This window comes from Xylocopa sonorina, chromosome 17, assembly GCF_050948175.1.
Source record: "Xylocopa sonorina isolate GNS202 chromosome 17, iyXylSono1_principal, whole genome shotgun sequence".
Lineage (NCBI taxonomy): Eukaryota > Metazoa > Arthropoda > Insecta > Hymenoptera > Apidae > Xylocopa > Xylocopa sonorina.
In genome coordinates, this window is record NC_135209.1 from 5,391,144 (window position 1) to 5,418,365 (window position 27,222).

Here is a 27,222-nt window from a genome sequence, read left to right on the forward strand (position 1 = left end):
TACTCTTAAGTACATTCGCAAAATTATAATGGTACCTTAACAAATGTTAAAAAATTTCTAATCAATTGAAAGTTACACTTTGAATACAATTGATAACAAGTTAAGTTAAGTTCACTGTAAATTTTTTTTAAATCTCTTATATCGTAAAGTAATTAACATAAAAAATAAATACGTCTATTATTAGTTTAAGCTAAAAAAATGAAAAATTCTCGTAACTATCTATGTAATTATTATTTACGTACTATTATTAACTATTATTTACTCGGAAAAGCACCTTTAGCGGAACCTTCTGAAACACTAATTAGTTTTGCACATGAAACTGTTACCCAAGCACACTATTCGACATGCAGCAAGAACACGAGCACCGATTCTGATTCTCTTAACCCTTTTTAACGCAGCGTTCACGGCCGTCTTACCACATATTGGTTTGATCTACTGCGCGACCAGGCAATTGAAAGTAGTATAGCCGTTCCTTTTTGTTAATGAGGGTCGGTAGAACCAGGATCCTGTACCTGACAGATAGACTAATCCAAGTCCATTTTTGTTACAATCTTAAGTTATATACATTGTTTTATTATTTTTCATTGTTTATTTTATAAGATGGTGTATATAACTAGGTTTCGCGCGAAGGATGTACTTTGGTTGGTTTGGTTCTTTATATTTTCGTATAGGAAAACTTTATAACGACAAAAAAATGACTTGAGTTAGTCCGATTCAGAGGTACTGAATTACTGTCTGTGTTCGTATATTATAAATCGAATTCGAAGTTTCAATCTTTATCAGTTGTTCGATTCACTCACAGTAACTCTCTTCAGCTTCATCAGAAACTGGGGGATACCGTTTCCTGCAGTTGATATTAAAAAAAAACTTTCGAATCGCGTACAAATTTTTGTTCCATTAAGCGTATATCTATCCTACGTTCTATGCATTTCTTTTAATAACGAAGATTCTCCTCCTCGTTTTCTGCGAAATATTTCGCCAAGGTATCCCTAGCAGCTTCGACAACGGCGCGTCTACACGGATTTGGATCCCAATTGATACCAGGACAGCCCACCGCCTCGAAGCACGTAACCAATCGATTCATGTTCGATGGACAACATTGAACAACTGCCCAGATGCAGGCTGGCGGACTTTTTACAGGTGGTCGTCTAGTAGGAGGGGCAGGAAAGTTAGCTACTGGCACTCCAGGACGATACGGATTAGCTCCCTGTAAAAAAGAAGAAAGTTCGAACAAAATTCTCGATTGAGACTCAGTCAGACCTTAATGAGATTCTTCTTTTTCTTATCATCCATGAGATATTTCATGAGATAATTCAGTTTTCGACTAATTATTATCTGCCTAAGTCCTTTACGGACATCGCAGTACCTAGGTATCTCAGGAAGCAATAATTTTGGCGTGAATCAAGTAACCGTTTTATGTGACGGCATTATACAAAGAGCGCATAGGTATATAATAAGTGTAGGTCTCACCTGATAACTGATATCGGTGTTGTCAAAGCCCGACCTTATTAACAAGTTAGGCGAGGGGGTAGGTGCTACAGGGTTGACTATTATTCTTGCGCTCACAGGCAATGTTCTCCACCTGGCTTCCTCGTGTCGTCTCGATTGTTCGTTCGTGGTATGTTCCCTAGCTGCCTTTGCTCTGCAACGAATAAAAGGTCGTTATATTATCGGTTCGCGCCGAAAGAGGAAGCTCGTTCAGCGTGATTCGATCGAGCTGCTTGTTTCGTTAACGTTCCTTGCATCCACAGAATAATAAAATGATATCATAAATATTAGCAACAAAGATAGGATGAGATATTCTTTTAAATTAACGCAATTTTCTCGTTAATTTCCTTAAAACTTAATATTTAGTTATTCTCACAATCTTTCTCTTCATTTGTTTCATTACCTGCTACTCTCTTACCTTCGTCTCTCAGCTTCCAGTCTCCTTTCTTCATCCTGTCTTTGTCTCTCGCGTTCTATAGCTCTCCTAGACTGGTTTGAAACTAAATTGGCTGGAACGAGGCTAGTGTCTTGCCTCCTACGCTCCTCGAGTCGTCTACGTTCCTCGAGTCGTCTACGTTCCTCGAGTCGTCTACGTTCCTCCAGTCGTCTATGTTCTTCGAGTCGTCTACGATCCTCGTAGCTTACTCTCGTATTCCATCCACCCTGGCTTCTTCTCCAAGCGTCCGTTTCCTGCCGTTCTCTCGCCTTTTGCTCGGCTTCTTTTCTTATTCGTTCCTCCTCGTAGTTTCTCGACTGCGTTCTGCGAAATTCTTGTTCTCGTCTCAGAGCTTCCCTCCTTAGCTGCTCTTGCTGCTGCCTTTGCCGATCTCGAATCCTTTCGTCCTCGATCCTCTGGGCTGCTTCTCTTCTTCTAGCCTCGTCCGTGTATCCCCGTGGATCGACGTTCGTCAGGGCTGACGGACCGTGAATCCTTCTGTTTTCTTGACTTGGATAGCTCGGACGATTATAATGTCTCGCTTCGTCTAATCTTCTATGGTATTCTAGCATATTTCTAGCGTTCGAATCATTCGCTGTTTGTACATGCACTGGCTGATTCCGTCGCACGTACTCTTGTAACCTGCGCTCCTCCTCGAGTCGTTGTCGCTCGAGCTCTTGCCTCCTCCTGATCGTTTCTTCCCTTTCTCGATTCATCGAACCGGTCATGTTCATCGGTTGGTTACGTTGAAGATATTCTTCCAACTTTCTTTGCCGTGCTATTTCTTGTTCTCTTATGCGTCTTTCTGTTTCGGGATCGTACGACCTACTCATGTTCGGACGAGCGGTTGAGGGATACAATAAATTGTAAGGTTCGTTTCTGTTTCGTTGCTGCTTCCTTCGTTCTTCTTCTTCCTGTCTTTGCTTTAACATCCACTGTCTCTCCCTTTCTTCCAAATTTCTTCTATCCAATTCTTGCTGTTGCCTTCGTCTCATCTCTTCCTCCCACCTGGACCGCTCTCTTCTGCGAGCCTCCTCCTCCTGCAATTTCCGTTGCCTTTCTTCCTCTCTTAAACGATTCTCTTCGCGTCTTCTTACTTCTTCTTCTTGCTGTCGTTGCCTCTTCATCTCTTCTTCGTACGTAAAAGGCTGCGGCCTTGATTCGCGCCTCCTATAAGACGATTCTAATTCTTGCCTTCTGCGCTCCTCGTCGAGCCATCGATTTCGTCGTAATTCTTCTTCCTGTAAGCGTCGTCTACGTTCCTCCTCCGACTGCCACCTGTTCGACGACGACCCTCTTCGCGACGCCGGTTGCAATCGCCGTCGACTCTCTTCCTCCTGCTGCACTCGTCGTCGCCTCTCTTCCTCTTGCTGCACTCGTCGTCGCCTCTCTTCTTCCTGTCTTTCTCTCTCTTCCAGCGCCCTTTCGTACTCTTCCCTGATCTTTTGTATGTCGGAGTTAGTTCGATTCTCCACGTAATTTCGCCTGCTCGCCTCTTCCCGTCTTCGCTCCTCTTCTTGCCTCCTCCTCTCTTCCGCCTCTCTCCAACTTTTCTCATAGGCCAATCTTCGTCGCTGATTCTCAGTCTGCAATTCATCGCTAGACACCACGCCTTCATCTTCCCCGAAGCCCCACATAGTGTCACGCTTACTCCGCTCTTCGTTCACTACAACGTCAGACTCATCGAACCACAATATCTTGCGACGTTGATTAACTCTCGGAGTTGGGCTACCTACGGATTCCATCTCGGCACGAACCTCGCGCTTCTCTTTATCGAAATACAAAGGCTGGTCAACCGCTTTTGCTTCTCTCTTCTGAACACCGTGATCAGATGTCGCGGGCAAGCTAATCGACTCGTTATCCACGCTAGAGTTACCCAAGTCTCCACGGACGGGTAATTCATCTGGGCGGCCATTTTCCTCGTAGAAGTGCACATCCATGTCTCCTCTATTCTGCTTGACCCCGCTCATCGTGGCCTCCAATTTTTTCAGCTTCACCAACTCGTCCCTCTCCTCGTAGTCCTCCTCGTCGTAGGCGTCGTAGTCCAAGTCCAAAGATATCGGAGTTACGCCCGCCCATGGTTCTACTTCCTTTGATTTCTTCTGGCTGTCGCTGGAATCTATCGATCTTTTTCGTTTAGTATTAAGATCGGATGCCTCCAATCCCTCGCAACCAACTTGCAATTCCGGTACTCCGCCTATACTAAATGGATCCATGTTTGGTGGAACCTCTGTATTATTGTCGTCGAATGAGTTGGACTGTTTATGAAACAGTAGCCTTGGACCGGTACCTTTATAGTCTGGTGCTTTTGTCTTCCAATTAGTATAGCTCGTTTTCTTGGGCACCTTGCTCTTACCCTTCGACAGAAGTTTTGTGACAGGAGTCGAATCCAAAAGGAATTTCTCTATCAGCATGTCTAATTTGTATATTTCCACAGAGCCTGGTCCTTGATCTTGGAACGTGCCGTCAGCTACAAAAGGGTCCTCCAATTCGGACGGAGGAGGCAGCTCGTGCGACGCTGATTCGAGTCCCTTTGTGTCACCATTGTCGGCCTTCTCGTCCGTGAATCTCCGAAAGGAGTAGGCATCGGGCTGCTTATCTTTGACTAAAGGTGAAGAATTCTCGTTGGCGTTCTTCCCAGCCCGGCGAAGCAACGAGTCGCTTCCGAGATGCTTCGTTTCGTAGAGTTCCTCGTACTCTGGAATGTTCATACGCGAGTGAACAGGCATGATTTTGGGAACGAACTTGCGTCGAGCGACTGTTAACATAACTTGTAACAAGAGCGCGGTTAAATTTTCTTATCCGACTATAATTTATCGTCGGTGTTCACCGTTCTGTTTCCGTCAAGGAAAGGGAAAAAGAGACAGACAGAAGGAGGGGGAGGAAGAGAAAGAGGTAGAGGCAGAGCAACAGAATTAAATTGTTGATGTAACGAATGCCAGACGTACCGATGAGCGAAACGTCGTCGGGCTGATTCTTGGCAGGATTCTGATCCTTCCTGCCCAGTTGGTCCTCGACACTTCCATAAGCTCCATGCTGCCGGTGTTGCGGGGCTAAAGGGGAGTATTGATCGAGGGTAAGGCGGATGGGATGGTGGACGGCAGTCCCCACCAGGCTCGCGTACACCACCAGCCAGACCGTGGCCAGGACCACTGTCACCCCTGGCTGCATCGTTCTGCAATCAAACGGATATGTTCTTCGTTACTCTTTCTGTCTGGATACTCTTTCTGTCAGGACTCTCTCTCTCTCTGCTTCGCCATGTTCCGATCGGAACAGGTGAATCGTTGAAATCGCTATCGTTCAGGCGCGCGGTGAACCGAGTTGAGAACGAAGGGCGGTACTCGCACATTTTTACTACGTCCACCGGGTCCACGAGAGTGGGATGTGGTTTAAACGCTTTCGCCTTCCGGAGGCAGGCCGTGCCACACCGGCGAACAACCGACTTCTTTACGCTCCAAGGACTCTGGAACGGCGAGAACACGACGTGTGAGCACTTTGCGTCGAATGAAATTTCTCGTTAGGTATTCGTGTCGCGTCAAAGGAGCGGTTCCGCTGTTCCTCAAGAATCCCACGTTAGGGCGATTAGGTTGCCGCGACGTTATTACTGAATTTTAATGGAACGTAGGAGGATATATTTTTGGATGTTCTTTTCTGATACGGGGGATAACGAATCAAATGGTAGGTTTGTCGCAAGTGAACGCTGGTATCGTACTTGTATAGAGGTCGGTTGATCAATGTTTCTGCGATGGCTGGATTTTATAAAGTTCGCAGGGGATCGATTATCGCGTTTGCACGCTTTGCAAATTTGATCGCCATTATTCACCGGCACTCGTAATGGCAATTCGGAATTGATTGGCTATTCATAAGTTCACTGTTCGAAAAGGTTAATTGCTTACCGATCAAGCATAAATGTAGTTAGTTTGAAAAATAGCCTTGCTCGTGCGAGCACGTTATAAAACTTGTCTACGAGGATCGAACATTTTTTGTTCCTGCGCGTCGGAATATTCTACGCGTATCAACTTTTATCGATCGACATCAAATATCAATGTAAAAGTAACACGGAAAAGTTTGTCAATCACTTCTGTGATAACAATGGCAAAATTCGGTGGTCATCTGTTCCCTGCCACAGAATTCATCGACCAACGGAACTATCACTTCTCCTCAACAACGTCACACGAATGATAAGCCCGAGAATCGCACCGTTTCCGATTCGCGTTTCGATCGATTTCGTACCAGGTAAACGAGATCACATCCGTCGGTGCACAGGAGAGCCGGCTATCGATTTCGGGGCATTCGATTGCCTCTCGAAGAAACGCTGTGCGCCACGTCCACCCTTTATACGCTGCCAGGGGTGGTACACACTTCTCGTGGCTCTGTTCCCGGTCAGTCCGGTGAAATTCTCCGCTTTGTGAGTTCGCCTCTGTAGCTACTGTTCGCTCGTAGAAGCTGGCTCTCCTAATCGGCTCGTGGAAAGAGAAGCAACAATCGGTCCTCGCCGCGATCGAGATGAAGGCGCACCGGGATCAAGTGATCTTGACACACTGTCGGTGCCAGGTCGGAGTGGCTAAAGTTAATGCTGGCACGGTCGCCTGTTGGCGGTCGACACGCCGTGGAATCACACGCACGCACAATGCTACGTTCGTCTCGACTTCCGGATGGTGATGTCACGTCGCGGTGTTGGCCCAAGGGTCATTCATAATTTCGAGCAATTGCGTTCGCCATCGATGCCGCATGTCAAGAATACATTCGCAGCCACTGAGAAACCAGACAAATCGGTACAATTGACCCGTTCGTGACCAAGTAATATTCAGATGATGCAAACGTCTCGGTGGTGATCAACTCTGGACCGGTTCGCGACAGAGGAATCGTTTAACGGTTGGTGAGAGGAGACTCAAAGGCCGTAAAAACTGTAAAGGCCATAAGTCTCGCTCGGTCAAGGCTAGAGACGGGAAAATCCCGGACCGTGTTTACTCCGCCTCGACTACTTAAGGAACGTGTGTGCATACGCTTTATTGGGATAATATAATAATATAAGAGAGGGAAGTACGCGCGGCAACAATGAGATTGCGTGAGACGATTAATCGAGGAAAAGGAAAAGACAGAGGTTCGGTTCTTTTCGCAACACTTTGTTGAATTTTGCTCAACGCGAGTTAATTTTTGTCCACAAACGAGCTCCCAAAATTAGAATCTTCGATGTAGGGTAATAAGCCTAAAAGCGACCGATAGAGGCTGGTTCACTTCGAAGGTAATTAACGGGCTGGTCACTGAGGAACTTCAAACGCCGTCAAATCTTTGTCAAGCTAATTAGTTTTCTCGACGCGCCGCAAGGCAGCAATCGAAAAATTCCTGGTTGCGGTCCATAGATCGTGGTGCACGGGTTGAAAGAAAGAAAAGTGAACTAACGGCAGGCGACTACGAGCGCAAATTTAAATCGTACAAATTGTCACAGACAGGAGAATTAAAGTTACTTTGGAACAGAGTCGACGATTCGGTTCAACTGCCGACGTTCACAGCTTTTTCTCACCCCCTACCAAACTTACCCCCATACGGCCAACCCTCATTTTATCCATCCAACTCTAGGAAACCTTTTTCTCTGTCTCCTTTCTATTCTACTCTTGCATACCTCGAAGCAACGAGGCGGAATGCTACGGTCGGGGATAAACTTCCAGACCGAGATACGAAGAAGAAAATTGGTTCGATCGTGTTTTTCACAGCGGGGGATGGTACGTGCGCGCGTGCGCTCACTACGTGAGCGTACTAAAAGGATCTAGAAAATCAGGTTTTCTTATCTACGAAGGGATTAATAGGCTCAAAAAGTGTTTAATAATGATTTCGTACGACAAAAGTTCAATAAGAACGACGGTTTTTGAAAAACCAGCCAGTAATATATGATTCCGGTTATGCAGAAGGTCGAAAATCTGCAATTTGTATTTGCGTAATATATGATCGAATTGGTACGTGGGCTGGCAGATGCGCTTATAAAGCTCATAGTCAACGAGTAATGGAATAATAGCACCCACGGGCCGTGTAATAAAAACGGCACCGGAGACTATATCGTTCTGTCATGCAGCCTTTATCGATCGAACCAGTTTCCGCCTGACTTTTCGGAGATAACGTATTGAAATATTGGAACGTCGTTTCGCACGAATCCTGCTGCCAGAATGTACAAGGTGGCACTAACGGGAAGTGAAACGTTTTTTTTCTTTTCTCGTTCTATTTTATCGTGACCACTCGACGTTCTTGTTACTGTTTATGACAAATAGCCCTGCTGTCGGAATCGTTCGAACATAGGGACATTTTTCCGACGCGAAGCGATTTTTTCTTTTCTTTGATACATAGAAAGAATTAGAACAGGACGGAATTACGTTATCAAAGAGCCACCGGTTCGACCAACCACGGTAGCCAAACAGGATGTACTTGCTAGCGAAGCGATTAGCGTTGAAACTAATTGAAGGTTAACGACGGTCGGGGGCGAGAAAAAAGTGTCACCTAATTAACGGTAAGCGGCCGCGACGTTGCTAATCAGTAAGCTGGTTTGCGTTCAGAATCGCTAAATGAAGGATTTTCACGGCTACCGACGAGTGCCAAGGAAACTACAGCATGAAAAATCGTGAACAATGGGGAGAAATAGTAAATTCTTATGTAGTACACGAATTTATGCGATCATACGAGCCGACAAATTCGGACAGCTGCATCTCTCACTTCCAACCCCTGTGTTTAACTACCACCGTAAAACTAATAATAGGAATGATCTAATAGTTTCGCGCTGCGCCGCAAATATCATTCCAGAGCAGTGAATTAAAATCTCTTTCTCTGACAAAATGGTTCCCATTAAAACAAAGCGCGAAAGCGTTCAGCGGAATAACAGGAGAACGGGTGGAACGCGTCGCGACGACGTAACCTCGTAACTGGTAGCGGGGTGGTAGCTTGCGTGCAATGGAACCGCGGATAATGCAATCTCACGTTGCAGTCGGCCCCGGTTCTAAAGGCGTACACACGGTTCGAAGGCGGAGGACAGCGTTACAGGAACGCGTGCGCTGGTTCAAGTTGTAAATTGAAATGCACGGTATAGCTGGCGCGCGATTAGAATGGAGGTCACGCATGGCTAGGAGGATGCGACCGCAAATTATAGGATGATTATAAATTAATGCATTAGTATCAGGACGTGGCAGGCGTCAGAGGTGCGAGAGCGCGGTCGGCGTTATCACGTTACTCGCGAGCGAGCGAGCAAAATAATTAGAACGAGCTTGCTCTGCGTGTACTATATAGCACGTAAGCGGCTGAGGAAAGCCTATTTCCGGCTAAACGGATAACTCCCCGGGGGTATTAATCGTCGACGAGTAGACGCTGCTTAAACTGACGAGACTAAGTCGAATCCCGGGCGACTCGCGATTTCTTTAAAATTGACCTTAATCCGCGACCATCTCGCGCTGACCTTTCTCAGCGCTCGTTAATTAGATTTGCGTGGGCCTCTTGGACTTGAGACGGGGACGCAAAAATTGAAATTGTTGTTATTGGCTAATCAAAATGTAGGCCTTTATTTCTACACTTTATCAGTGGTTATTGATTTTGTCACACGGATTCATCTTAATTTATTACGTATCTGATACCGTTCTAAATTGTCCAAATATCCGAGAATGCCAAATCTTATCTAACACGAGTACCATCTACGGAAGAGGCGGACGAGGAAACGAAATTTAGAAAAATTTGATCGGTCGATCGAGGCTTTTCCTCGTCAACTAACAAGCGATGTCCGCGACAAAATGTAGCGGAAATTGCACGCCGATCGTTGAACATTCGACGCGGTTTCCGCTACGCGACGCTGTCGCTCGAACAGACGTGGTACCCGTTCAACGGAGAAAAAGGAGGAAGGAAACGCTGGAAAAATCTCGTTAGAGAGAGGCGGCACGTTTTACGACTCGACGAAGTCGAACAGCTCCCCCGAGTTTCGCGGTCAGGGGCGACGAGGCCGTTTTATCGCCCCGATCCAAACCTCCCAGCAGCAATGTTTACGAAGCAAAAAAACGCGATGCATTCGTAGCATAAGCTGCGTTTAACCGAGAAACAATCTTCGCTAGGTTGTTATTACGCGCACGTTTCTTGGCCCGGTTTAAGCAACAACGCTACTATTTATGGGTCACGATCGTTCTTCGAACGGTGATTCGAACTATAACTACTACGTAGATCAATTTCATGGAAATGTAAAAGCAAAAAAATAAAAAAAAAGACAGATACGAACGACGTATTCTCGACGCGAATAGACAGCAAGGCTGGATTCAGAAGGTATTTCTCGGATAATGGTACATAAGGGGTTCGACTCGTGCGACGTTCCTTCTAATGGGAATTCCGGAAACGTCGTATGGAAATTCGTAAATCGGAATTCGCTCGCGAACAACTCGTACGACAGTGGCGTATTAACGGAGTGACGTTCCATTTCTTGGTGGAGCGTATTGCCATTTCCTCCAACACAAATGATCGAATCGATAACGAATTATAGATGTTTATGAACAGAAAGAAATTCTTTTCCGCTTTCCATTTTAGACCATATAAGGACTATATGATCGACGAACTGTGTAGTTGTCTGAATACACGTGTTAGTTAAAAAGTACAGAATCAATTAACCGGTTGATGAGAATTTATCGTCTCCTCTGTTTCTACATACTAATTTCACACGCTATAAAAGTTTCAGGCCCTTATAAAATACCCATACACTTAACCATCATCGTTCCACCAATCAATGAGATCAGCCGAACGACTCATAAATAACTCTCGTTCGTTTCAATTGTACTCTTCGTAACCGTATACAATTTTTATTAGAATTATTAGAATTATCTAACCGTAACGAGAGGTGACCACAAATCACAATGAACAGCATCTAAACGATCGTGGTCTTAACTGCGGTCGCGTCACGGCCGTGAACTTGTTAGGTCGCCAGTTGCACGTCTAATTCTATCTAATTGATCGGGTTCATCTAGGAAGTCGTTTAAATATAAATCTGACCGATTCCACGGAGGAAGGGATCGAAGGCACGAGCCAAGAAATGCGTTTTCGAAACGAAACGGTCATTGAAGTTTTGATGAACAACGCCCGGTCACTCGAAGGGGGGGTTCCGGGTTCGCTTCGATGGGGATGAACGATGAAGGGCGTAGATAGCAGATTTCATGAAATTACGATGAAGCTTGATTCGGGAAGTTCCGGGGAAACAAAGCGGGGCCAACGGCGGATTACAACCCGTTGACAGGCTACGATGAACGATTCACGTTGTTGGTAACGAACAATTAATTTGTCCGCGGTTCTATTTAGATAGATACGGTGAATTCTTCTCTATCTTTTTCCATTGCTCTTATTAGTTTCTATAAAATCAACTTATCAGATTCCACCAAATCAAATATCGAACAGTGATTACCATCTTCGATTAAGATGTATATTTCCTATGCTCATAAAATGATAATAATCTGACAGTCGCGGTACCAAACGACCGCTTATGGGGCGGCCATTAACATAGTGATAACAATTACATTTCACGGTACAGCTGTTTTTCACGTGGCCATCATACTTTAATTCAAATATCCATAATACAACGAGTATAGGAGCCGGCAAGCTAGTTAACCGGCTTCTAATTCAATGCGCCGCATTACCGAGCGAAAAGCGTCGAGCCTTATCGTGCATTAAAGTAATTAGCCATTAAAGCAATTAGCCATTGATAGCGGATGGAGCGGCGCACCTTTACTCCGTGATAAGGGACGTAAACTTTTCTCCATGTTCGGTGGAATATCGAACGCGAACGACGTCGTGAAATTTTAACGAAGTGCGTTTTTCTCGTTTCGACCAGCCGGAAGGTAATCGAATAACGATTGACTTCAGATTGAACCATTCGATGACTATGACAAACGAAAGGATCAAATTGGGAGCCGACTAAAGTGACGAAGTACGGTACATTCTTCGCAAGTACTTTATGTCTCTTCAGAAGTTACGATACTTACCCTATAAACACTTTAATAACTTTCATTCTAACGCAAAAGTGTTAGTACTAAACTTGTACCAGACTTCTTTTCGCGCAGAAAAAAAATGTTGTTCTCGTAGAAAAAAAGAAAATACGGACGTCGCTATAAGTTTCCAAGCGCTCTCACAAAAAATTACGGGACTAATTTCATCGCGGTTCTAACGAGGCTCATTAATAGCAACGCCAAGAACGCTGTATTCTTTCAGCCTGAAATATCTTAAATAACGACGTGGAAAACTTAAACAAGTTTGTCTCGCGGACTCCTGAAATTGGCTCGCCAACCGTAATTAGTTTCGAACAAAAAAGACTTTAACGCGAGGCAACAGTGCAAATACGAGGCGGGCAAAGGAGAAAGAAACATTCGAAATCGACTGGTTACGTGTATATCGTATGTATGCGCGTACACAATCCCTCGGGAAATGGTAGAAAATAGACAGTGGAAACTGACGTCGCGGAACATCAGCGAAATTGTCTGTTCCCCATTAGTCGAGCGCGACGCTCGTTCGCCTCCGAACCTTCGTAACGTTAGAATAACGGGGTATAGAGTAGTCGTAAATGTAAATAGGCTTGGAAGCCGCGAGCGACAATTATTGGCCGATCTCATTTTGCCGTGTCACGCACAGCACACACAGCGACCACCCTGTATGCATATGGGGATGATTCTACACCGCCTAAGAGGAAACACGACCAGTCCAAGTTGTTGCCTCGTTCGTCGCTTGATTCGCACACAGTTTCATACTAAAATATAATCGAAATTCAATATCTTTATCGTTTAGTCGTTGTTTGGATAATTTAATCAATTCTCTGAGGATTGTATTTATACGAGAACATCGTATGAACGTAATCACATAAATTCACGTAAAACACGAAACGTTTATGTATGCTCCACACTCTGATCCTTTTTTATAGCAATACGTGACACTAGACTTTGTACGGTAGTTACGTGTAAATGTCTTCTACTCAGTGCGTAGTAGAAGTTGAAACTTTTACAGACACACATTTTATGATCGTTCGGTTGAAGATCCACTGAGATTTAACACTTTTTGTACGTGATAAGTTTTACGATAGAATGAGTTGAAGCATAGTATAGCAAACGACAGGAGGATAACGTTATAATATACATATAAAAATTGGTATCCCCCTTAATGTATCGGAAAAATCATAATTCAAAAGAAATCAATTGTATGTGTTACCTCGACATCGTACAATTTAACAAATATTTAACAAAATCACAATATTCCCAGGTTATAGTACTGTTAAAATGATATTCTCCTACAATACGTTATTTCTGTCGTAATCGTAAAAAAAGGCAAACAGGTCTTCTTGCAGATCATTTTTCTTACTGCGCATTTATTATGTACATGGAGACAATTTTTTGTACGTTCAAGACCATTCACTCCTTAACATTCATGACTGCTTAGAATAGTAAAAGGAGGTTGGCAAGTTGAATCTACATATAATCTTGCAGATAAATCCTACGTTACGTATCGCGTGAAACTCGTGAAGTCTTGAAAAAAAGCCGCTCTTGCGTCTCCCTATGGTATTCATTAAAATATATCCATAGATATCGAGCTGTTGTAATTTCAATAAGAAAACATGCTACTTTTAATGAATGTAACTGTGAAACTGTGCAAGTTGCGGAACCGAACCATATACCTCTGACCTCGTCACGATATGAAAATATAGTAATAAAAGAAATACGCGTACACCCTTTAATCATTTCGCTCCACTGATTAGTTAAACGTCCAATACGAACTTTTTAATTAAATTTCTGAATTAAATTTGCCGCTTTACCATCTCTACATATTCTTCTCTGGGATGTGCAATATCTTTCGTTGATCTTTGTTTTTCCGCTGGTCAATCGCTTTTATTACATTTTTCCTGTGGGTTTTAGGTTCGCTTGCGTTGTGAAATTTCACAGTGCGAAGCAAATCACGCAGTACAGTTTTAGCTTCAGAAATATCATGACCATGACATACACTACAACACCGATTCATTACAGGAAGTTTATGTATACCGTAGAATAAACTTTGTTTTGTATACCTCTTAAGAAGAATTAGAAATAAACTAAAAATGTTAATACATCGCTGGCACCTTGATAAATTAGTTCTTCTAAACATTTCAAAATAAGCCACGATCTATCCCTGTGTGGTGGGGATCAGAATACACCCACAGTAACCCCTGCTTGTCGTAAAAGGCGACTAAAAGGGGAAAGGGAAGGTTGATGAAGATGTGGAAAAATATGTAGAAAAAGAAGAAGAGATGTTATAAGATCTTGTCTCGTTTTGTTACCCTGGATTGGTATGGTACGCTTAACCAACGAAGCAAATTGTTCAAACTTTAACGTCAAAGTTAATAATAGAATCCTGACTGTTTCCCCTTCGAAACCCCACGATCGGACTTTCTGACAGTTACGAGAGTAATTTGCATTTCCTTCGAGAATTTCAACAGCCTTGGAAATTGACAGTCGGACCAAATAGAACCCGAATTAACCAAATATCAAGCGTATTTTAGCGATATGCCGTTGATGAAGTAGTAGTTCGTTCCATCAATATTATCTCAGTTTCGCGTAGAAGAAAGCATTCTCTGTTTGCCTTCAACAGTGTCAGGTTTGAAAATTCCATGAATCCGCAAAACAGAAAATACAAAGTTAAAGGCGAATCAAATATACAGAAATATTATTGACAACTATGAGACCGTTTCTCCGTGCTAAATCAAACCAAACATTTCAATAAAACCGTGTATCCCTTCGACCGGTGATGGTGTAACAAAAGCTTCCACAAAAATCCGATTGTTCCTTCACTAAGCGCTCAACCTTTTCATCCCACTGAAAAATTACGCTCGCGAAATCGAATAGAGCCCTTGGGAGTGTTTGTAAAGAATCGTTCGATGGCGCTTGAAAGAAAGGCGAAAAAAAAGCGGAGCAAAAAAACGGAGGTAATATAATCACACCGTGAAGCGCACCAGTCGAAACAAAAACGGGGAAAAAGTTTCAAAAGTAACGTGTGTGCACGGTGCAAGATAAAAAGAACATTGTCGGATGCGCGGCGGCTTCGAACTTTTTTCACCGTTGGAAGAACGGTGTTGAAGTTGTCGCACAATCTACTTTATACAGGAAAAATTACTATGTATACGTTAAGGAACGATAATGCTTAGTCTGTAAACCCACTAAAAGTTTGCGGTCTACGTGCATAACGTAGGTTGTACTTCCAAAATTATCGTAGATGCAGAAACTGAACAAGTGATTCTTTTATTTCACCGACTTGTTCAAATTAATTTTCGTCTTTCGTTCACATCGTATTATCGATCTTTCCGTATACGTATAATAATAAAATACAGGACGCAATTTCAAATGTGCCACGCTGCCACGCTTTTCAATTCGCCGTGTCTAAACAGCAGTCGCAGCAAAAAAGGGGGCGGGTCGAGACAGCTGTCCTCCTCCACTCGGAGTGCTTTTACAGCGGGAACGATCGTCTCGTGCAAAATTATTATCGCGTGTCTGTCATGCTCAACAGGCTATTAATTATACGCCTCATTGCAGTTCCCTCAGGGAGCGGGGACGTAAGGGACTGAGAAAGTGAGACCGATCTTAACAAGACGTCTACAAGGAGGCCTGTGCTTCCTGCCTGACCAATTCACCCCCTCCTTGTAATTCCCTTTGAGACCAGTTTCGCATGGTCATTCGTCTGTCGCGTTCGAATTTCCACTTAAATTGACCGATTGCCGCGATAAATCTTCGCTGGAAAGCCGAGAATTCTGATTTTCGGACAAGCCCGGCACGAATTCTGATTAATTTGTCGAGGGTCCGGTGACGTAGATATACTGCATTATAAATATAATGACGTATAATTAAGAAAAAACGAAATCTGGCGAATTTAAAACGGTGAATTTAGAATGCTAAAAAGGTACACTTAGTCCAGTCGTATCCAGTGTACGAATATCGTGGCTGGCACAATCTAGATCGTTCGATACCAGTTAATTATACGGAATTACGTAACTCGGGGGAATTCAGGCTGATACCAGGACGAATTTTGGGGCATTCGCTAAAATCAGACAGCCGAGAACTAGGAAAATAATCGGATTATACAGACAAGCACGCTTCAGATACTTGGTTAATCCAGTCATTACAGCGTTCCGATACACATCGTCAACGAGAGAAAACGTGTACTCATAGACTGGCCACTCTTACAACGCGTTGAAGCGCATGGATTACAACGAGATTCATCCTCGACCAATGGCGGTAAATCGTTGAAATTACGCGAATGGGTTCACCACAATTAGATCGTTGTAAACTGCGAGCGTGCCTCGTATTTATGCGAGATATAGATAGCGGATCGCAAGCCTCGGTTTAATCACAAATCGGAATATGTATTGCAGGGGGCTCGAGTGTTAGACTGGAATTAATCTAGGATCGTACCTATCTTTGTTTCATGGGAGATCACACGTATCGTTGAAGTCGGGATAATTCATGTGCCTAACGCGCACCACTTTCTCCACCATTAGTTTCTAATATCCAACCAACGCAGCTACGCCAAATTATTATCAATATTTCACACGTCAGAACCGAAACTTTAGATTTATCTCCCGAACCTATCATCCACTTTAATATTTGTCAACCTGTCGGGAAACTTGCAGCCGCGAGTCACATTCCGAGTGGCTCGGCTCGCAAGATTAGATTGTTCGAAAATTTATCAGGGGCACGGTTCCCAAATGTCACGCATCACCCTTCAGCGTTCGTTAGAGCAGTTCCTTGGGAACTCGGCGACTACCCTCAACGAGAAACCGCGTTGGCCAACTTCTTCTGGCGAACCTAGACGAACTTGATCCGATTGCGTATCCCGTCTTGATACGCGTCAACCCCTACCGCACCCTCGCAACGCGTTCGATACGGTTTCGGACGAAATGTATCAGCTGCTATCAGCTGCGATTCGTGCGATGCTCGAATCGCTCATCGTTTAGATTGCCACGCTAAGCAGTCCGCGACGATCGGATAACGAGGCACCAAGATGTCAACCCCCGTGAATCGATATTCCATAACACCTGCCGCCGTGACGGTACTAAAAGCATCGATTGAATGGCCGCTGCTTGCGCCGCCTTGAATCTTTCAGGATCGTATTTAGATAAAAGGCACAACCTTTGAACGTGTGCTTCGGAGAGGCTGCAGCTTAGACGCTCTAATGTGGAGGGCATTATAGAACGATGCGCCGTCTTTATCGGGTTTCAGAAAGATAAGGAACCGTTAGAGAATGTCGATACATTGAGTCGCTTTGGATGGTAGTTAAACGAGTCTTTAGAATAGATTCTTTTAGAATTTCTTTTGCATTATGATTTGGTTCGTTTGGGCGGTAGAAAATAGATAACGCTTCGTTATACTAGTAGAACACCTCTCAAGATACTGTACTCTGCTCGCAACATGTATATTTCTTCTAACAAACGCAAATAATCTTCTCCCTTTTCATTTACCAAACTTCAACTAAAACTTCATCAACCACCCAGCAGTAAAGTTTCTCGAAACTGCAGTTTCGTTCCTCTCCGTACTGCTTTATTTCGTGTGGTATCACTTCCACGTTGGCTGCTTGGTGCTTTTGTTTTTAATGTCTCACGGGCCAAGAACATTTCGATCAATTAAGACTGGAAGGGTTTCGGGAAGAAACCGGGACAAAAAGCAGCGACCAGGCGGTCGAGAGTTATTAAGAAAGTTAACTTTGACTCAGCCGCGATTTGCAACCGCTTTAACCTTCGAAAGACGGTGCCTTCCGCTGTTATTCGAAGGATTAAGGGGTTGAGAGATGGATGCTCGTGGTAACCACCTGGATTGTTACTCTTCCCATCGCAAAGTATGTGTATTTTAACGATACTGGTAATATGAAGTCTTTAGAAAAAGATATTCGGTTGATTAAAAAGTTTCTTAACGAAACTTGGCCGTTTTCTACGAGTTCATTTATTTTTCGTAAATAATATTTTCCATCCTTTCTCCTCTAGTTTTTCTGAGGTTAATTCATCGAGGTCGCATCAAAGAATGGAACGACTGTTTAACGACTGGTCGTTTAGCAACTTTATGGAAGAAAGAGAGTTGCTTGTTTTCATTCAGTTGTTCGCTGATCGCTCTGATTAAGACCGAACAAAAATGCGCTCGAGATTTTTTTAACACTTGGTCTTTGCAAGGTCTCTCTTATGTAACGATACACTGTAGCGGCTAGAGTTGGTCAACGATAAAATAATAATAATAATTAACAAATTTTATATTAAAAACTGACAAATTTTTGAAGTTCCGTTGATCGTAAAATCACGCGGATCACCGGTGTAAATTCATCGAGCGTACCCATATTTGCATCCACCAGCGTTCCATATTAGCACTGGAAAAAAGGTCAGCGCATTCGTTCCAACGTGCTGTCCAATTTTCCAAATGGACGTCAGATACTCGAAGAGAGCATCTGCATCGAGTAGCTATGGATTTACATCCATATATCTCTCGTGTAACCCGTCCGTCGATCACGTTATTCAGCCACAAACCTGTTTCAGTGCCCTCAAGGTACGAGCTGGTATCTCTAACGACTCAATCTTAATTTACATGATTTCGATACTTGTTGGAATGGTAATGAAGCTTATTGGGACAGACTACATAATTATAATTGATATGATAAAAGTTACTCTAGAATAATCACAAGCGATCGATTGAAAATTTCGTCTCAAAGTATAATCCGATGGGAGATTAAATAATCCAGCGTTGTTCAAAACGTTCGAATTAACATTTCACACCAGTGGAGCCGTTGCTCGAAATTGTTCCTAGTTCATCCGACTGGTACGTTACTCTGCCATATTCTACTTCCATCCTATTATTCGCCGTGACAGAGTTGGGCGAGTATAATAAAACCCGAATAGAGGTCCTGGGATTTATTCATGAATAAGGAACAACAGTTTTATTCCGCGAAAAATTATTCGTTAGTCACGAATCTCTGTGTACCTTTACGAGGGACTTGTTCCGAGCCATCCTTTTCAAAAGGATTCTCCATTCGATTCTACTACTATAAAATAAACTATACAGGCGTAAACAACTGTTGGACGTGGTACCGAACGATTTCGACGGGTTCGAATGCCAGGGAATAATCGCGTGTATTGGTTTGTGCAGCGGCGAGTCGAATCTCGCGCCCGTGGAATAATGATTTCCGGCTGTGGTGGCAGGTTCCGCTGCTTGAAAACCATAACGAACCATTACGTGCCGGTAATATGCTTGTTCTGGCCAGATGAAGTCGGATAAACGTGTCGTTACGATGAGAAAAAGGAATGGGGAGGCTCGTCACAGTCGAAGAACGAAAATCATTAAGAACGAAGCTCTTAATATAGACGTTATTACATCACAGTACAATGATAAGAAACCGAGAGGAGGAGTACATGTAAAGATACGCGTAAAAAGATACTTACAATGCATCGGCATTTTCGGTATCTTCTCGACGCGAGTATTTTTAGCATGAAAGAAATATTGATAATTCTGTATGAATCGTAGAAAGGCGTCCTCATGTATTTATTCAAACTTTCCAACGTGTGGGCGTGCCATGGTATTCAAACTAAAAGGATGGTTGAAATTCGTATATCTTACAAGAAATGTATAAAAGATATCCATGACATGTGGTAACTTGGCGCGTTTGCGAGATATCTGAGCACACTTTTCGAGATTGTCTCGAAAGTGAACTTTGGGGAACAGAATAATTTTCGGAATCGCACGCCAGGAAGACAAACATTAAACAACGATACTCGTTTGTTATGTAAGGAGAAAATTATTACGTTCATAATATGAATATGAATGCAAATTTTTCCATCGACATCGAAAAGCAAACAGATGTAATATGTTAGGTACAACAACAGGTACTCGAACGCAGATTCGATGCCTCCACCGATCAATAATGTGAAATGCATGGAAATTATTATATATGATGTGGATTTTAGTAAACATGACAACAATGAACATCTACTTCATATTCGGTGCATGCAAACTTGTTGGTACGCCCATGAATCATTATGGAATGAAAGAACATAAATGGGAGCTTCATTCGCGTTGAAATGTAACGTGTGTGCAGAGATAAGAGCAATGTTTACGTTTCAATATATAATTGGAACGACGAAAAGTGAAACGAATAATTCCAGTACGCATCGAAAATACCGTTCAATTTTGTAATGTAAAAAATGGTTCACTGCTACTGGTAGAAGTTAGACTTTTGGAATGACAATTGAATTTTTTACAAACTGGCTTCGAAAAAAAGTGTAGAGGCGCAGGAGAAATTGGCTCGCTGTGCTTGGAGCGTGTCGGAAATTTATTGTCTATTTTACAGGATGGCGCTTGCACACCCCCATCCGGATAGATTCGGGCGTCCATTCGAACGGACGCGAGATTGTCGATAAGCCTGCACGTGAACATTAATCTGTAGGCACGGGATCGAAGGGATCGAGAGCTCTGAACGCCGTCGCGACCCTTGCCCTTTCGAATTATTCCCGCGTTTATCTTCACCCCGTCACTTCTCGCACCCTCCACCTTCAAATTACGATGGACCACGGCGACGTTTCGTGGAGCACCTCCGATAATTTTCCGTACAATTCCGCGTGCTTGAGACGAACTTTCGAACGATTTCAATTATTCATTTTATGTCTCGAACGCGAATTGCATCCAAATGCATTTTCCGTGTTTAAATCGAATCCGTCGGAACCGATTTACCTTTTCCAATTGAATTTCTTTAATCGTTCCTCCCTTTATATTCCGTGTTTTAATTCTCCTATACACGACGGAATACAACTTCACACGACAGAATAGCTATGAATAAAATTTAATATGGGCATACGTTGTCCAATTGTCAATTAATTTTGCCTCGTTAGTAAGCAGGCGTGACAATAATCGCGTCCATTCAGGAGCCTGTCAATGAACACGTTGACTACGTTTTATGGGCCACGTTTCAAGCAGTCTTTTAATATCCTCCACATTGAATAATTGATTCCTTGTGTCGCGTGTTCATTCATAGTGCAATGTACCACACAGTCGTATGAATGTAGATGAAAAATTCATCGTGCTATTTTAAAATTGCCGTTACGTTCTAACTTAATTGCTTTTTGAACGTATTTCCGAATAAGAACTGTACCAAAAACGAGACGTGGATGCGATGGAATACAAATGCCAATAAATAAACTTGACTAATTACTTAACTAGCTTACTGATAATTGCGATAATTAAAGGTCATGGATATCGTTCGTGAATATATTAGAATTACTACAAGATATATATCTGCATCGATTGTAGTGGACACTAAAATGGGAACTGGAGAATGGCAAGAGTTGAACACACGATCCTTTATCCCTAAAGTACAAGTAGACGTATCTATGGATGTTTATTAGAGATACGATGATCTTTGCTCTCGGTTATTAAGTCGGTAAATGAAACTTTGTATCAATGTAATTTATGTAACTGGCTAAATATAAAATGAGCATGAATGGCGCTGCTAAAAAGCAACAGCTACAGTGAAGTTAAGGTTATCAATGAAACGAACTTCTCGATTAAATTCACTAAACGTCCAAGATTGATGGTATTCTAAATTCAGACAGACCATTAATTGTTCTTTCGAATGACATAGATCGGTCTATGAAAGTAATTAGAAGAAGTCGTAAAATTAATACTAATGCAACTGTTTTATTTTGCGATACTACATAATATTCATCAACTACAAACAGGTACTATTTAAGAAACGAAAATAAACGGTAAGAAGCGTTTGATCGTAACTCATTGGTGAAGCTTTCTCATCGTGTTTTATGTAAACGGCGTTCTCGTCATCGGCCTTGATGGAAATACTTCAAGATCGTTGATCATGGCCGCAACCTTCGCGTCGGGTTTTATGCTGTTGACATTCAATTCTTTCAGTGGCATCAAACGATGTCCCGTCGTTTTTATAATGGTCATCGCGTAGAGACGCATAGAGGCGCATTATGCCATCGGAGAGTCAGACTTCAGTGACATCACGACATTCGTCAGTGTTCAATGACGCATATGCGACGTCTCTAGCCGGGAAAAGTAAATGAGAACTGTACTTTTAGCGATCACGATTTTCCCTCTATCTCGATACATGTAGTCTCTGTAAAATACAAATTTTAATTGGACAACCCGTTCGCAAGAGGAATCGGAAATGAGTTTCACCCGCGTCCCTTTGCATCAACCGTGCATCTATCACTATCAGCAGACCCGAACCATAAAATCAATCAGACAAGCTTGTCGGACGAACCTATCGGACGATCGACAGAGAGGAGGAGACACAATGAAGCTCTCCTCGACGAACAGAAGGGAAGGAAACGTGAATCTTGGCCTCTATCGTTCCGCAACTGACAGACACGTCCGCGGCTTGCGAAAAACTTGTTTATAGAATATCATGCTCTGTTATCACGCATTCCGGCCGTTGTTTCTCCGGTTTCTCGCATGGGCACGATCTATAATTACAGACGTGCACGTTGGAGAATAGTACAAACCAACATCCAAGACGACGTGGTGACGGCGCATCGTTGGCACCCCGTCTTATGCAAATAGGGTACGCCTCCTAACGCTTGTACACATCCACGATTTACGCAGAACCGGATCTGGCTACCATCGACGCGATTAATCGATCGGATAATAAATCAAACCGCGGTTGTCTCGAGCAAATTCCGGGTGTTACGCTGCTCGGTAGTTTAAACTAACGTAGCTAAATTACAGCTGTATCCTTGGTTCGGAAGTATTAACACTTCCGACGTTTCCTTAAACATAGCAAATTCTCGAGAAGCACAGAAAATATATCCTGGTTATTCGGGTATCAAATATGGTACACTAGTTTAATCTTGACTCGCGAGCAATTTTCTGCTCCCTCTATTGTGCTAGAAAAGTGATGGCAAGAAACGAGAGGCAAACAGAAAGGAGCAACGTACATATGAAAAGAACGAATGTAGATCGAGGAAGACCGATATCGCGTATCAAGAGATGAAGAGCAAAAACGATGCAGAGGGAATCAACAATCGTGGATGGCATGGTATTCCTCAGAAAAATGACTGATCGGGAAATAAAACGAGGCAATTGTAACTTGTAACCTACTTTGGAACGACCCTGTATCCCATATCGCACATACGTATGTGCTATGGCCATGTGTCTCGCGTAACGCAATAGTGGTTTGTGCACAATTTTCTTTCGCCCCAAAACAATTTCACTTATCGCTCGAGGCAAACTAAAATGGAGAGTAAAAGAAGGAACGGAACGACAGAACAAGAGGCGCGCAATGAAGAAAATGAAAGGAGAAATGGAAACAGTGGCAAAGAATTATCCGCGACATACGACACTGTATCTTTCAGATATTAAAGTCAAACACCGCAACGTGTCCAAACACTTGCAGTCGCAAAGTGTTCCAATTGAATTCAGACTACTCGTGAAAGTAAATCTCGAGATAACAATAAGATTACGATCAATTTTCTTGCTATGGCAGTTATATTTTTCTTCTGCATTGTGGAGATTTCGTGATGTTCGTGGAATCGACGCCTCCACACCCGACAGAAAAGGAGTTTTCGTGCTTTGCTCGGACTGCACGCGCAAACAGACATGTCTCGCGGTAGAAACCGGGCGTTACACTTTGAGAAACATTTCGATACACATGAAAGAACAGATGGATACACGCGTGTGCACACCCGTCCACGCTTACGTCGCATATAAATTGCGCGGTACGTGTGTGTGGTATGCGTATCAGCTATAACGTCGAGCGTATCACGCCGCGGGAATCGATATTGCCCGGCAAAATTTATGGTCCCGCGTTGGCCGAATCATCGATTCGTGTAATGACCTCATGCACCACAACTTGCCCGGTAAATGAGACGTCGCATGATATCGGACAGTCACGCATATCCGCCGGAAGACTAGGAAGGATCAGGCTGTTCCTTGGAAATCCTTGAAAAAAATTGATAAGTCTCACGACATCAGATGGGAATGTTGTGTAGCCATTAAGTTGGAAATTGTTTTTTATATTTGGTCCCGTAGATGATGTAGTAACTTTTCTACTCTGTGCTCTGGGAACTTTCTCTTCACTTCGACTCGTCTTGTACGATTTACTCTTTTCTAAGATTGTCATTCAATATTCTCACAACCAGTGTGACGACAATTAAATGAAAACAGTATTTAATGAAAGGATAACAAAAATTCGTTTCGAAATATTCGCAGCCTCCATATGCGTAAATATTTTTGGTAGACTAATTACATTCTGTCGGTTGGATTAACTTCTCACGTTTCTCACTATGAATTTTTTCACGGAAAACCGACAAGAACGAAAAAGAAGAAGAGAACGGTCCAAAAATATTTTCATACGAGTGTATTTACAAAAAACTTTTAACAAGGTTGCATTTTGACACGACCTAGCTCTCACTTCAATGCAGCTGCGCATTTTGTTTTTTCCACGTCGGATTATCATAAAAACGATTGTTTCTGTGGAAAATGCTTCAATTAAATGGATTTCATATAATCACTCGAAATGTCAGTCGTTTGAAACCGATGGAAATCTATGTTCTTTTTGCTCATTTCGATGATAAATAAGTTAGGAATCACACTCTGATTAGTGTCGTACGGGAATATCCCGCAACGTTTTACCAGTGAATTTTGATTAGGGCCTGTTTCTAATGAATTTTAATATCTCATACCAGTCTCTCGTAGGGATCTGGTCGGTATGTATCTAATGCGCGTAATTGCGTCAGTGTTCCGGTGATACAAATTCCAAAGTGTTCCACGACGGTTTTAACGATCATTTACGAGGAAGATATTTGCTAGACATTACAATGGGCCGCGATCGTTATTGAGCGAACGTGAAAATTGAACGTTTAATCGATTCACTTGCGCGCGCGCGCGTGTCCATCCTATAATTACGCTAAATAAACAGAACGTAGTAACGTGTTATTACCAACTGTTATCGGGAATTATTACATCGATTATTAGACGTAGCGTTATTTATTAGTTGGAATTAAACGTCGTCTCTAATTTACGAGTTGTACGTGTCTAGTGTGTAACACGCCAGAAGCTGATAATCGAGAAAACGTGATGTGCAGAATAATCATACTGTTATTCATTCGAATGTTTAAAATCAACTGCTCGCGCTAGATCATCTTAGTGTTTTATCTGTATGTATCTTCACTTTTAGAAGCCACAGTTTAGATCACGAAAAAAGTGAAGGAAACACAATCATCTCTATTTTTCTGGGCCTCATTATCTCTTTCTATTTGGGTCGGATCATTAAATTATAGGAATGTTTAAAACTTACAGTTACTCAAACAGTCGCTGCTTTACTTGTGCAGCAATACACAGTCCGTCTCACTATTTTACGAGCTACTAAAGATGTTCAAAAGTAGTTGGACAACTTCGAGTTTTATTACATGAAGCGATTTTACCGTTTCTGAGTGCTTCCACAGTGTCAACGGAATTATAGATCGTTATCTAAAGATGTCCCCGTAAACAAGTTATGAACACGACTTCCTTGATCACTTTCAACAAGTAAAAAGTGATAAAATATCTCTGCATGAAATTGTACGTTAGACAGTTATAGTTAAATGCACCGTAATACAATAGTGTCAGCATTTGGGATGATACACGTGCATCATCGACACACGATACCGTGTCATCATCACTTCGCACATCGGTTGGCAACCTCCCGGTGTCCCTTCGGGTGACCATCGTACGCCATAATGTTACTCACAATTCGTATGCTCGGCAAACAGCAGTGATTCAAGCACGCGTGACCCAGACCTGGCCGTGGTCTCGTCTGGCCACGATGACTTTCGTTATAATCACGATAACCAACCGATAACCGGTTGCATGCGCCATATTCAGTGACCACTAGCCATGTTCCCGTTCGCCGACGAACGAGACGCACGCCGTGTCAGCCGTAGCGAACGTCGGAATTCACTCTCGTTACCAAACTTTGCACCGTTCCCAACGGCACTGAACACTGTATCCCGTAAGCCGGTAAGATAGCACCGGCGTTTTAGCGGCAATCCAATTTGCCACGATCGATGGGACGGCAACCACGCTCGTGTCAGGGCTCTAACCCTCCGCTCGTAACCCTGTCCCTGGTACGCTGCTAGCCTTTTGGGAACGGACGAAACGCGGCTCGAATCGCAGCCATCGTACGCTGCGGAGGAACGCCGTTTCATCCGGTACCAGGTCTGGTTTAGGGACTTCCGCTGCATTTGGACGCGCGCGTGGCACGGAATTTGATTTCGGACGGGTGTTACTTGAATTCTGCTGTTCGCAGACGGAGAGAACACGGTGAACTTTTAATAGATTTAGGGGACACGAGTGAACGTATACTCTCTCACATGTGTACCTATCTAGAAAAGAAACAGCGCCTACTGAAACTCTACAGTTACAGTTTCCAGACGTATCATAATACGAATAAAGTGGCGTCATCAGAAAGATAATCCCTATCATAGCTACCATTCGACAATTTTTTTTTTTTTTTGCTTAGCTAGAAATACAGTTCGCTCCAATTAAATGACTAACCGTGCACAAAAAGAAAATTATGGTAACGATTAATCGGACAATCTATTTCATTGGAATGCCGCTAATTGTTCGATTTCAATGAAGCAATTATCTTTCACGAAAAAAAACAATTGATATTTAAAGACGGTTCGCTCTTGAAAGTTATTCAGCTTCCTCAAAGTAATGCTTCTGAAAATGTAGTGTGAAAATGAAATTTAGTCGTGCAGCAACGTAATAGAATCGATCACTCACGGTTGAAACGTCGCAGCTCCGCTAGACGGATCGATCCACACCGAAGTTCTGTCTCACGCGAAACTGGTCGCATCCACCGGATATCCACTCTTGCACCACTCTTCCTTTACTCCCGTTTCGACCACTCTATCTTTTACTCAGCCTCGTAGAAAAAGCTCTTCCTTTAAAAGCGGAGGGAAACTGTACACCCGCGGGTTCTGTTCGCGGCGAGCACGTGGACGACGTCGTGCGCGATCCGGTTGCGGCCACCAGTACGATCGATCGCGGTCGAGGTGTCACTGGTTCGACGCCGGCGAACATCCTCGCGATTTATAAAGCCTCGTCCGCTCTCTGACTTCGCTTCGTGTCGTCTAGCTCGTTATTATTCCCCTGCCAGTTGCCTGATTCTCCCCGCCAGGCCAACATTCCACCTACCGTGGTTATACGCTCGTTCGAAAGCGCGGGATCTTAGTCGCTGCTAGAATGGATGCTAAGAGAAATCCCTCTCGTAGGAACCGGACGTAGGGATAACTTACCCCACTGCAAAGGCCGCGGGGA

General features: G+C 43.2%; 2 protein-coding genes across 4 annotated transcripts in view; one reads left to right on the forward strand and one right to left on the reverse strand.

Annotated features, from left to right (window-relative positions):
- LOC143431309 (uncharacterized) overlaps positions 1-27,222 on the forward strand; it is a 51,007-nt gene that overhangs the window by 10,170 nt on the left and 13,615 nt on the right. The gene's annotated exons all lie outside the window — the stretch shown is intronic.
- LOC143431292 (uncharacterized) lies at positions 685-27,012 on the reverse strand. 2 transcript variants are annotated; one of them, XM_076907909.1, is made up of 5 exons: positions 5,821-5,970; positions 4,873-5,099; positions 1,907-4,622; positions 1,471-1,642; positions 685-1,207 (listed from the first exon to the last, which is right to left on the reverse strand). In XM_076907909.1, the coding sequence occupies exons 1-5, from the start codon at positions 5,829-5,831 to the stop codon at positions 935-937; spliced, it is 3,399 nt and encodes a 1,132-aa protein (XP_076764024.1). In that variant the 5' UTR covers positions 5,832-5,970; the 3' UTR covers positions 685-934. The 2 variants fall into 2 exon arrangements, with proteins under 2 accessions (XP_076764024.1, XP_076764025.1); XM_076907910.1 differs by lacking the exon at positions 5,821-5,970 and adding an exon at positions 26,686-27,012 and having other exon boundaries at positions 686-1,207.

Coding starts and splice junctions, on each gene's coding strand:
- LOC143431292 (XM_076907909.1), bottom strand. Junction 1,643..1,906: donor CTGGAAGCTGAGAGACGAAG/GTAAGAGAGTAG, acceptor TATTCGTTGCAG/AGCAAAGGCAGCTAGGGAAC. Junction 1,208..1,470: donor ACACCGATATCAGTTATCAG/GTGAGACCTACA, acceptor TCTTTTTTACAG/GGAGCTAATCCGTATCGTCC.